Source organism: Schistocerca serialis, chromosome 1, assembly GCF_023864345.2.
Source record: "Schistocerca serialis cubense isolate TAMUIC-IGC-003099 chromosome 1, iqSchSeri2.2, whole genome shotgun sequence".
NCBI classification, from domain to species: Eukaryota; Metazoa; Arthropoda; class Insecta; order Orthoptera; family Acrididae; genus Schistocerca; species Schistocerca serialis.
Window position 1 is genome coordinate 88,709,735 of NC_064638.1, and position 13,851 is coordinate 88,723,585.

Here is a 13,851-nt window from a genome sequence, read left to right on the forward strand (position 1 = left end):
AGGAGCCAAAACATGAATCTAAAATGGCTTGTGCTCCAGCAGTACAAATTCCCATAAAGCTGTCCCCAGACAAACAGCTATGTTCTTCCAAGTTCTTAGAAAACAGTAGTTCTTCTCATCCACAAATCAACAGTATACTATTAAGTGGGTGGCAGGAGGAACAAGACTTCTGGTCAGGTGAATACACTGTTATAAATATGCAACCAAATAACTGTAATGCAGGATTGGGCTTAATAATGAATAAAGAAATAGGAACGTGGATAAGATATTACAAACAGCATTATGAACACATTATTGTCACCAAGATAGATGTGAAGCCCACACCCACAACAGCAGTACAAGCTATGCAGAAGAGGAGGAGATTGGCGAAATGTATGATCAGATAAAAGAAATTATTCAGATAGTTATGGGAACCGATAATTTAATAGTCATGAGGGACTGGAATTCAATAGCAGTTGGTTATGAACTACAGAAACTGCAAAAAGACAGGAATTTAAGGAGATGGGACCTGGATAGACTGAAAGAACCAGAGGTTGTAGAGGGTTTCAGAGGGTGCATTAGGGAACGATGACAAGAACAGGGGAAAGGAATACCATAGAAGAAGAATGGGTAGCTTTGAGATATGAAATAGAGAAGGCAGCAGAAGAGTAGGTAAAAATATAAGGTCTAGCAGAAATCTTTGGGTAACACAAGAGACATTGAATTTAATCGATAAAGGAGAAAATATAAAAATGCAATAAATGAAGCAGGCCAAAGGGAATACAAATGTCTAAAAAATGAGATCAACAGGAAGTGCAAAATGGCTAAGCAGGACAAATGTAAGATAGATACTCCTACAGGAAAATTAAAAAAGACCTTTGGAGAAAAAGGAACAACCTATATGAATATGAAGAGCTCAGATGGAAAATGAGTCCTAAGCAAAGAAGGGAAAGCAGTACGGTGGAAAAAGTATACAGAGGATCTGTATACAAGGGAGGTGTACTCAAGGGCAATAGTATGGAAATGGAAGAGGACACAGAGAAAGATGAGAAGGGAGATATGATACTGCGTGAAGAATTTGATAAAGCACTGACAGATTTAAGTCAAAACAAAGACCCGGAAGTAGACAACATTCCGTTAGAGCTATTGAGCTGTGGGAGAGCCAGTCATGACAAAACTCTTCCATCTGGTGAGCAAGATGTATGAGACAGGCAAAATACCCTCTGACTTCAAGAAAAGTACAGTAATACCAATTCCAAAGACAGCAGGTATTGACAGGTGTAAAAATTATCAAACTATCAGTCACAGCTGCAAAATACTAACATGAATCCTTTATAGGCGAATGGAAAAACTGGTAGAAGCTGACCTCGAGGAAGATCAGTCTGGATTCCGAAGAAAAGTAGGAATACGCGAGGCAATACTGATCCTACGACTTCTCATAGGAGATAGGTTAAGGAAAGGCAAATCTACGTTTATAGCACTTGTAGACTGAGAGAAAGCTTTCAACAATGTTGACTGGAATACTCTTTCAAATTCTGTAGGTGGCAGGGGTAAACACAGGGAGGAAAAGATTATTTACAAACTGTACAGAAACCAGATGGCAGTTATAAAGAGTCAAGGGGCACGAAAGGAAAGCAGTGGTTGAGAAGGGAGTGAGACAGGGTTGTACCTTATCCGCGATGTTATTTGGTCTGTATATTCAGCAAGCAGTAAAGGAAACAAAAGAAAAATTTGGAGTAGGAATTAAAGTCCAGGGAGAAGAAATAAAAACTTTAAGGTTTGACGCTAACATTGTAATTCTGTCTGAGACAGCAAAGGACTTGGAAGAGCAATTGAACAGAATGGACACTATCTTGAAAGAAGGATATAAGATGAACATCAACAAAAGCAAAATAAGGATAATGGAATGTAGTTGAATTAAATCAGGCAATGCTGAGGGTATTAGATTAGGAAATGAGACACTTAATAAGTAACAGATGATGGTCGAAGTAAAGAGGATATAAAACATAGACTGGTAATGGCAAGGAAAGCGTTTCTGAAGAAGAGAAATTTGTTAACATCGAGTACAGATTTAAGTGTCAGGAAGTCTTTTCAAGTGAAACACAGATGATAAACAACAATTTCGACAAGAAGCGAATAGAAGCTTTTGAAATGTGGTGTTACAGAAGAATGCTGAAGATTGGATGGGTAGATCACGTAACTAATGAGGAGGTATTGAATTGAATTGGGGAGAAGAGGAATTTGTGGCACAACTTGACTAGAAGAAGGGCTCAGTTGGGAGGACACATTTGATGGATCAAGGGACACCAATTTAGTACTGGAGAGATGCGTGGAGGGTAAAAATCGTAGAGGGAGACCGAGAGATGAATATGCTAAGTAGATTCAGAAGGATGTAGGTTGCAGTATTGCAGTAGTTATTCAGAGATGAAGAGGCTTGCACAGGATAGAGCAGCATGGAGAGTTGCATCAAACTAGTCTCTGGACTGAAGACCACAACAACAACAACATCAACACTTTTAGGTCATTGCTGAGCTATATCAGTAGAATCGTCTTGTTGCAAGGCAAAAAATTATTTGAGACATTTTCAGTTTTTTAAGTAGATGTTCTTTCACATTCAGGGAAATTTCGTCAATCCCATGTTGTACATTTGTTGTCTGAAAGAGTTATATTGTCCATTTTTTGCTGACTACCTTCTCCAAAAACAGTTCTGGCTGCTTCAAGAATGGGATGTTTGAGTAATGCCTACCCATAGTATGAGGTTTTTTGCTGTTAAGAGAGAAATTTCAAATGATGCTTTAATAACTTTCTCATTTTCATGTTGAAACATACAATCAGAATTCAGTTTCATGTGATTTAAGGAACTTTTTTTTCCAATAAAAGACACTTTTTCTATGCCAGGTGAGTTGTTGTATGATGTTCCAGACACACAGGCCGCAATGAATCGTTACTGAGGGCATTATGACACACAACATAATGTGGCAGTTGGACATTGTCTTTTTCAAAAATGTGAATCCATGCGTAATAAAGTCTTCATTATAGAAATCTTCTTTTAACCAAAATTTCGCTCAATGCAAAAAGTGAATAAAAATTATATTTACTTCTACAGAGCACAACGGGCAGTTACGAACGCAAGGTCCAGACCAAAGAATGTATTGTGTTAGTAATAACTTAGTAATGTGCAAGGCACACCTAATTCTGCCAATTCTAGAAAAAAAAAAATGCAGTCACTAACTGTAATAAGATTATAAAATTTTCGATCTGTCTGATCACATGCTTCTATTCTTCTGATGTGTCTTCTGTCCCACTCCCTCCCCATAAATTTGTCACGCTCCCCCCATTTGGGAACCACTGTTGTAAATGAATTAATACAGATTTTAAGGTCAGGGTATAAGAATAACTACCATTCTTTTAGCATTCCTGAAAATGCTGGTGATATTTATTCTCATGTTCAAGCTGTAAATAAGCTCATTTGAAATACATGGGGCCTTCTTCTTTATGAGGTTCTTACATATATTACACTATGTATGAACTACTGGAGGAACATCAAGAAAAACAAAAAATATTGTAAACATTTATATCTCAGGGCTTCTTTTCATTCACGGTTTTTATTCTGTCATTTGTAGTAGCAGGTCAATACTTTTCTCAAGCCTACATCATATAAACATTCAGAAAGACTGCAACGGGGCATCTAATGCTATCGTTCACTGTTGTGTCACTAACATTTTCACCTGTAGGAAGAAGATCACTAGGGACAACATACAAAGCGTTTGATTTCCAACTTAAATGATACAAAATAATATATACAGGCACTGTGCAGCATCTCATCAAAGTCTTCAGTGCTTGTATTGAACAAATTGTGTAAGCATTAGTTAATATTAAAAATCAACATTATGCCTCTCATTTATTTGAACTACTCTGCCCACATCGCATTCCTAATCCATTACACACTGAAACATTTCTATACCACTTTCTTGCATTCACGGCATTAGATTTGCACGTGGTAGCCAAAAGTTTCCAACTATAGTCAGTTTAAAATTACTTGATAGTTGACACTTCACAGTTGGAGGTGTCTGTCTCCAACCAGAGCACTCATGCAACATCACTCCTGAACCGTTTTCCATTGTCAAAGTGTCTCAACAAACTCTCAGTTAACTTCCAATTACTTGTCTGGATTTTTTACAAGTTGTGTTTGGATCCCAAGTCCTGGGTCTGGCCCTTTTATTTCGCATTTCATCACACACAATAAACACACCCAAAACAACACACAGACAGACAACACGATGGTAACGAAATAACGCACATTTCATACACACCACTATCCAAAGACTGCTGGATTCTTTTGCACAAGACGCGATTCAGCTTCACATATTTAATTATCATCACAGAGATTGGCCTGCAGTAGGTGAACTTCATATGACACGTTGTGAAACTGATTTTTTTGAAGACAGAAAACAATTGTTGCAACTGGTTCTATATACCCTGTATAAATATAACGACATAATTTCAACTGGTTCTGCAGTGCAGTGGTAATGTCACAGTCTGTGGTGAAAAGTAGGCAGGTTTGAATGTTGCAGTATGTGATAATATTTTTTTGTTTTTCAAGACTTGACCAAAATAACTCTATTATTTTCAATTAACAGCTTTCAATCTAATTTCTTTTTTTTTTTTTTTTTTTTAATTTTGTTGCATCATCTTTCATATTGACTTTTTTATTTGCTCTTATTTTTTCCTTGTATCATTATTCTTCCTTCTTTTGGAATTTGCTTGTGTGAATAATAGCCTGTAAATGAGTTCCAACCAGGACTGTATTGTGACAGCCCATGTAGCAAAAGTGGGAAGTTATAGTTCGCTTTTAGCACTGAAACTGAATTTTTTCCATCTTAAGTTCACTCGTACAGGTCAGCTTTAAAATCTGTGAGCAAAGCGAGTGTGATTAATAGTTCTGCCACAGGTTGAAAACTGCCATTTTCTCAATACATTGTACGTCAAGAGGTTGTGGTTAAGATATGAGTGTAAATTCAGGGCTACAAAATGCATTGTCTGTTGCAATTCAATCACTAGCCATTTAAAGTATGCTATGGATAGAGCTGGTACTACATACTCTCCAAAAAATGAGTGTGATATCTAGCATATGAATAGTCCACATTAGATTATAAAGTTTAGTTAAATGTGTGTCAAATGCTCACTGCACTGTGAACAAGCTCTTCAAGATAGTGGATTTGTATGGGGTGGGAGGAGGGGAAGGAGTTCTGACTGAACTAAGGTGTGATTTAGTGCTTAGAATTGTGCTCATGTTACCTCATCAGAAGGATTAGCTAATGATTAATTATAAATGTAATGTGTACCTGACACACTGTACCTTAATTTAATACTTGGCTTAAAAGAGAACAGGAAAAGGGGGGGGGGGGGGGGGCCTCACTGCGGAACCAATTAACACTGCTCCGTGTTAAATGAAAAGCATTTCAGCACATGTGAAGTGACCCAACATGCTTGCGTGTTGCCTTTAATTGTGCAGTAGCTGATATGGCAACACTGTAGGGCCAAGTGACAGACATCATCAACTATCAAGTAATTTTATCCCAGCATTAATCGGTTCCGCATTAATGCATTAGAATATCAGCAAGTTTTCGTGCCATATGCTGATTACAGCCCGCACTGGTCATCTATAAGTATCTGCAACTGGTATCTGATCAAAAACCATAACAGAAAATTATGTAAGTTCTGTCATTAGAGGCAGAGCTCATGCTCACAAGGAGACACGGCCATCAGAATTATATATTTTTTTATCTTTACAGTATGAGAAGCACAGAACTCTGATATCACTCTGCCACAGCAGTTCAATGCAACTCTCAAAAATTCTTGAGAAAATAAACTTCAAAGTTTTCAGAATATCTTTAATACCCTAAACCAAGTTCATTCTTCAATGGATTGTGTGGCTTTATGTTAGAATACTAGCCTGCCATGTGGAAGGCCCAATTTTGACTCCTAGCTGTGATATATTTTTAATCAAAGGCATATGCCCCTGTTTTTAAATTCAAGCAATCTTTGTTAACAATCTTTCATAAAAGATCGGTAATCAAGAATTTATGTTTGCTATGAAAACTGAATTTTTGTGTGCAATATGTAATTAGAGATAAGAAGACATGTATTATGGTAAAAGTGACAAATAAATGCGAGTTAATTAGCATATGTTGATGAATTTAATATTTAAATAGAGGTATTCAAACTCAGCGGGGATGGAACGACCGAAAAAAAGACTTGATCCAGCAATTACCAGTCTCGACCCATACTGGTTTCTTTTTTTTCCCATCTTTCTGTATTTTATGCTTCACAGATGGGCTTGTAAAACATCACTTTCGATTAAAAATTTAAACTGGCTGGCAATCAAACCCAGCGCCCCCACATGGCTGGTGGGCATCCTACCACAGAACCACACTGCCTTTTGGAAAATCGAACTTAGTTTAGAGTATTAAAGGTGCTCGAAAGACATTAAAGTCAATGTGCTTGAGAATTTTTTAGAGTTTCATCAAAATGTTAGGAAAGACTGATATTAGAGTTCTGAACCATAAACATGAAAAATTACAAAAATGCAATTTCTGTGTGGTCTTCTTGTCAGTTGGAAATAAGGAACTGGGTTTGGGAAACGGCCATAGCCCTATTAAAGTGATCAGCCAAGAATATGTCCTCCATTCATTTAGACAAATCCTGAGAAAAACTTATATTCACATGTGAGTTATAATCTCATTCCACGTAATGGGAATTTGGAGTCTCAACCACTGCATTGCCTGCCTTGGTTACAGACTGTATCCTTTTGAGGTTGTATTAATAAATTTGAACATGCAGCCAACTTGCCACTGTATGTATACTGCTCCCTGAACGTGCATTGTGCAGAAGCAATTACAACTACGTTTTGGATACGTCTTTTATGCATACTATAAAAAACTGTCGCCGGATACATGCCACGATATGGTGCATCAGTTCGTACCATTCTTGTTTTGCATGTTGGTATTCCAGTTGCTTTACCGATTGATATTTTTTATTTGTAGTTCACTGTTTCTATTTGAGTTCACATATTATCATTTGGAGATAGTGAGTAGAGCTGTGGACACTAGAAAATGGAGTTCAAAATGAAAACATCAGAACATTTCTGACAATCTGCTATTTGAGTTTAATAGAGGGGTGATAGCAGTGGAGTCAGCCAGAAACATTTGTGCCATATATGCGGATAATGTCACTGGACAGAGCACAGTAAGAAAATGATTTCTTGTTTTAAGGAGCCTCAATTTGACATCAGTGACTCTCTTCATTCAAGAAGATGTTTGGGTTGTGGTGAATATCGTTTTAACGCATTAATCCACAATGCTCAATTTCAGTGTACACAAAAACTGGCAAATGTGATGACTATGCTTGCATGCAATGCAGAAAGTTCAAAAATCTGGTGTATGGGTACCGCATGCTCTATGCCAAAATCGCAAAAATGTTATGCATCTGGGGGAACAGTGATGGTGTGGTGTACTACAGATTGCTTCCCCAAGGTGCAATCATCACTGATGACATATTGTCAACAACTGAGAGATTTTGCAGATGTAGTCCAAGAACAACAACCAGGAAAATTGTATGAAGTGATGCTACTCCATAACAATACTCGCTCACATTTTGCTAGACTGACAAAAAATACGTTACAGGAGTTGGGTTGGAAAGTCATTTCGCATCCACCTTATTCACCTGATCTTGCACACTCAGATTTTCACCATTTCCACATTCTCTCACACACCCTTCAAAGGACTTCCTTTCTGGATGAAAATGCAATCTGAAAATGATTCAATGAGTTCTTCACCTCAAAACCGTGCCATTGCTACAGTCATGGAATTGAAAAGTTATATCAGTGTTGGCAGTCTGTTGTAAATAGTGAAGAAGAATATATTACATCTACATCTACATCTACATCTACATCTATACTCCGCGAGCCACCTTACGGTGTGTGGCGGAGGGTACTTATTGTACCACTATCTGATCCCCCCTTCCCTGTTCCATTCACGAATTGTGCGTGGAAAGAACGACTGCTTGTAAGTCTCCGTATTTGCTCTAATTTCTCGGATCTTTTCGTTGTGATCATTACGCGAGATATATGTGGGCGGTAGTAATATGTTGCCCATCTCTTCCCGGAATGTGCTCTCTCGTAATTTCGATAATAAACCTCTCCGTATTGCGTAACGCCTTTCTTGAAGTGTCCGCCACTGGAGCTTGTTCAGCATCTCCGTAACGCTCTCGCGCTGACTAAATGTCCCCATGACGAATCGCGCTGCTTTTCGCTGGATCATGTCTATCTCTTCTATTAATCCAACCTGGTAAGGGTCCCATACTGATGAGCAATACTCAAGAATCGGACGAACAAGCGTTTTGTAAGCCACTTCCTTCGTCGATGAGTCACATTTTCTCAGAATTCTTCCTATGAATCTCAACCTGGCGCCTGCTTTTCCCACTATTTGTTTTATGTGATCATTCCACTTCAGATCGCTCCGGATAGTAACTCCTAAGTATTTTACGGTCGTTACCACTTCCAATGATTTACCACCTATGGCATAATCGTACTGGAATGGATTTCTGCCCCTATGTATGCGCATTATATTACATTTATCTACGTTTAGGGAAAGCTGCCAGCTGTCGCACCATGCATTAATCCTCTGCAGGTCCTCCTGGAGTACGTACGAGTCTTCTGATGTTGCTACTTTCTTGTAGACAACCGTGTCATCTGCAAATAGCCTCACGGAGCTACCGATGTTGTCAACTAAAGTCTCTGTTCTATGTGTATGTCGTGTTTATTAAATTATGGAAAACCATTACGAACTTATGTATTAACCCAATAATATGCAATCAGTTTATATTTACAGCTAATATATGCTACCTTTATATCCATTAAATGAGCTATCCGTTTGATGTGAGGAACAAAATCATGCGGACGAGCTGTTTCACCTAGTCCTTGATTATCCACATCTGACAGCTCAGAACTACCCACAAACGCCCAACGATACCTGGAGAGAGAGAGAGAGAGAGAGAAAATGGTTATGAACACACATCACATTACAAAGGTACAAACAAGTGCATGAGAAAATAATAAAATGGTAAATACTATCATATGATTCATACTAAAACTCAATATGAAACGGATTTTAACATAAAATTAATCAAACAATTTTTCAGCAGAATACTTCATTGTGTGAGATGATGGGCTATCATCCGCTGATGAGTATGATTGTCTTCAAAACTCAGTTTCTATGAGATCTTAAGTAACTGTACAGGCTACAGATTTTTCCACAGTTGAAATCAACTAATACAAAAATAGATCCAAACCCTGATGATTTAGAATTTTGTAATTTTTTTCTTTGTGTCAAAATAAGATAAAATTCGAAATTAAAGTTTTTGGGATGTTTCATTTTTGAGTAATTAATTTTTAAAGCTCCCAAAACTGCAATTTTTGCAACATTTTGAAACCTCAAAGTGGCCATGTTGCAAAAAGTATCGGACATATAGGCCTGAAATTTATACCATTTTATTGTTTGTTATAGGCTTTAAAAATTTGTGTTGCTTGACCAAATTCATTAAAATGCAAAATTTTTCCAAACCAAAATTTTTAAATTCTGAAAATTTCAAAATCGGAACTTTCTTTTGTTTTGGAAAAAATATGTTAGTTGTACACTGTTTGTTAATGCATGTGCCAAATTTCATGATGATATTCCACAGAGAACATACAGAAATAAATTTTATTTTACTGTTATTTCTATTGCATACTCTATCTCAACTGCACTTGGTTTGCAAGCTGGTTCACAAAATTATCATTAAAATGAAAGTACTGAGTACTAGGACGCTTCACTTAAGCATTTTAGATTTGTAATACACTACACCATACACTGAGGTGACAAAGGTCATGGGATAGCGATATGCACATATACAGATGGCAGTTTTATCATGTACATGAGGTACAAAAGGGCAGTGCACTGGCGGAATTGTCATTTGTACTTAGGTAATTCATGTGAAAAGGTTCCCAACTTTATTATGGCTGCACAATGGGAGTTAAGAGACTTTGAATGCAAAATGGTAGTTGGCACAAGATGCATGGGAGTTGTCAGACAAACAATAATATGTGAAATAACCGCGGAAATCTGTGTGGGACTATGACAAATGTATCCATTAGGACAGAGCACCAAAATTTGGTTTATGGCAGCAGATAATCGATGCTAATGTTTTTGCTAACAGCTTGACATCACCTACAACGCCTCTTCCGGGCTCGTGACTATATCGGTTGGACTCTAGATGAATGGAAAACCATGCCCTGGTCAGGTGAGTCTTAGTTTCAGTTGGTAATGGCTGATGGCAAGATTCAAGTGTGGCTCAGACCCCACAAAGCCATGAACACAAGTTGTCAACAATGCACTATGCAAGCTGTTGCTAGCTCCATAATGGTGTGGGCTGTGTTTCCATGGAATGGACTGGGTCCTCTGGTCCAACTGAACTGATCATTGACTGAAAATGATTATGTTTGTTTGCTTGGAGACCATTTGCAGCCATTCAAGGACCTCATGCTTCCGAACAATGATGGGATTTTTATGGATGACAGTGCGCCATCTCACTGGGCCACAATTGGTTGTAACTGGTTTGAAGAGCTTTCTGGACAAAGCACATGATTTAGTACCAAGATTGCCTGGCATTAATCCCATCAAACGTTTATGAGACATAATCGAGATGTGAGTTCATGCACAAAATCCTGAACCAGCAACACTTTCACAATTATGGACGGCTACAGAGGTAGCATGGCTCAATGCCATGTCGAGTTGCTGCACTACGTTGGACAAAAGCAGGTCCGACACAAAATGGTATCAGGTGACTTTTGTTACCTCACTGCATAACAGTTAATACAAATAATGTTATGGATAGTATGCATTTTTCATTTGTTATATATTTTAATTTACATTAGTTTAATTCTTATTTGTACAATGACTGTGTGTGTGTGTGTGTGTGTGTGTGTGTAAACGATCACTTCTATTCTTAACGTTTGAGTGGGATAAAGCATGTATGCCATCAGTCACTTTTTCTATGTGACAAATGATGAGCATGCAGCATAAAAATGGAGCTTGGCAAAAGGATTTTATAAAGCCACAGCCATCACAGGGACTCAAAACTATCGCGAATTTACACCTATGAGCAAGCCAAAGATATAAGTTTATGATTCTAAGGATTTTAATGTTCATAAAATTCAAGTGGGTCCAGACGCTGCAGCATTTGAACAGATTACAGAACTTGTTTCCTGTGCCCATGACAATAAATGGTGGATGGTTTCTGTGCTATCAAGAAATGAAAAAGTAGTAGTAAACCTAAACTTCATACTTTGTAAATTAAATACCACAATTACCACAGGAAGAACATATAGACTATGACCTGAAGAGCTACGTACGGCTTCAGAATACACTGGTAAAAGACTGTGTCATTACATCAACAATCTGTCACTGCACTTGGAAGAACTAGGTTATGTCATTTGAAATAAAACTCCAATACACAATCATAGATTCTAGTAAGATTGTTAGTGGATCACCTTAATATCTACCTTGTTGACGAGGAAAAAATTTTTCTTTGCAAGGCACTCAATTACCACATTGTTAAGTAATAACAGCTACATCACCGATAATTGATAGTATTGATGAGTATCAATGTATTTGTAAAGTGAAGGTATAATTAAGGAAATTATTCACAGTGCCGAAGAAACTGGTACAGACACGTGTAATCAAATACAGAGATATGTAAAAAGGCAGAATATGGTGCTGCGGTCGGCAATGCCTATATAAGACAACAATTGTCTGGCGCAGTTGTTAGATAGGTTACTGCTGCTACAAAGGCAGATGATCAAGATTTAAGTGAGTTTGAATGTGGTGTTGCAGTTGGTGCATGTTTTCCTGTATGACTATTTCACGGGTGTACCGTGAATATACGGAATCCAGTAAAACACCAAATCTCAGACATTGCTGCATCCAGAAAAAGATCCTATAAGAATGGGACCAATGACGACTGAAGAGAATCATTCACCATGACAGAAGTGTAACCCTTTCACAAATTGCTGCAGATTTCAATGCTGGACCATCAACAAGTGATTTTTATGTTTAAAAACCTAACAAAAATCACTTAATTTTGGAGGTTTTATAAATTAATAACTAAAAAAGGAGAGGTTTTAAAATTTTAATTTCAGATTTTTCATGCAACAACTGCTACTACAAATTTACAAAAAATTATCAAAATCTGAAGTATCAAGAACCAGACCATTGATGGATTTCATATAGAATGTCTGTTGTTGACATACATTTGTTCTGGTGGGGACCATGTGCACGGAATTGGTTATCTTCAGGAGCTCCCATGGTTTCTGAGCACTGTGCTTGTCAGTTTCTGTTTTCCGTACATTTGTTTGAAGCGCTGAATTCCTTTCCAAACATTACAACAGCATACTGGACAATTAAGTGCAGTAGTTTGCCAGTTACTTTTCAATTTGACATCTTTGAATATTGTCCTTTAATAGAGCTTTGTATTGTTTTTTGTGGTCTTCTTAGTTTTCTTTGATCATCCTTTGGCTGGAAATACATAATTTGTTTTGGTAAAGGGGCATATGAACAAGGGGCATATGAAGAATGCGGCCCAGCCAACTGAGTTGACAATCATCAGGACTCAATGTTAATAGAGTTTGCTTCTTCCAGAACACTGATGTTAGTGCACCAATCTTGTCATTTCACCCTTAGGATCCTTATGAGGCAGCAATGATGGTACCTTTTTCAAAAAATGCCTTCTGTAAGTATTCAGTGCTTTGCACCCATATGTAGGACATGGATACCAGCAGCTTAGTATATATAGAGCTTGGTCTTGATGTTGTTATTATGATTACCAAAGACACTTACCAAAAGACAACTGAAAGCAGTACTGGCACATTGGAGGCAGCATTGGATTTCAGCATCAATATATGCGTTTTCTGAATGATAGCTGCCATAGTATGGGAAGTATTCTATGTTCCACAGCATTCTGCCTAATACTGCAATTGTTAGGCATGTGGCAATATGTAGTTAGGTTCATGCTGACATAGGATCTGCTTCTCCTGGATGTTAAGGTTTAGTCCGATAGTCGTATATGCGTCATCAAATGTATTTACAACTGCTTGTAGATCTTCTGAGTTGGCAAGAATGACATTAACATCAGCATATTGATGTTCAATGATGGTTGTAATGGACACTTTCACAGCTGGGCACAAGATTGTTAATAACTTGTAACTCAATTTAATATATACACTCCTGGAAATTGAAATAAGAACACCGTGAATTCATTGTCCCAGGAAGGGGAAACTTTATTGACACATTCCTGGGGTCAGATACATCACATGATCACACTGACAGAACCACAGGCACATAGACACAGGCAACAGAGCATGCACAATGTCGGCTCTAGTACAGTGTATATCCACCTTTCGCAGCAATGCAGGCTGCTATTCTCCCATGGAGACGATCGTAGAGATGCTGGATGTAGTCCAGTGGAACGGCTTGCCATGCCATTTCCACCTGGCGCCTCAGTTGGACCAGCGTTCGTGCTGGACGTGCAGACCGCATGAGACGACGCTTCATCCAGTCCCAAACATGCTCAATGGGGGACAGATCCGGAGATCTTGCTGGCCAGGGTAGCTGACTTACACCTTCTAGAGCACGTTGGGTGGCACGGGATACATGCGGACGTGCATTGTCCTGTTGGAACAGCAAGTTCCCTTGCCGGTCTAGGAATGGTAGAACGATGGGTTCGATGACTGTTTGGATGTACCGTGCACTATTCAGTGTCCCCTCGACGATCACCAGT

General features: G+C 38.2%; 1 protein-coding gene across 1 annotated transcript in view; it reads right to left on the reverse strand.

Moving 5' to 3' along the window:
* The window catches only part of LOC126462349 (protein dopey-1 homolog), a 345,125-nt gene that overhangs the window by 6,016 nt on the left and 325,258 nt on the right, over window positions 1-13,851 (reverse strand). Inside the window, exon 31 of the mRNA XM_050096065.1 lies at window positions 8,885-9,011. Within this exon, the coding sequence (XP_049952022.1) occupies window positions 8,885-9,011 (127 nt within the window). The remainder of the gene's footprint in view (window positions 1-8,884; window positions 9,012-13,851) is intronic.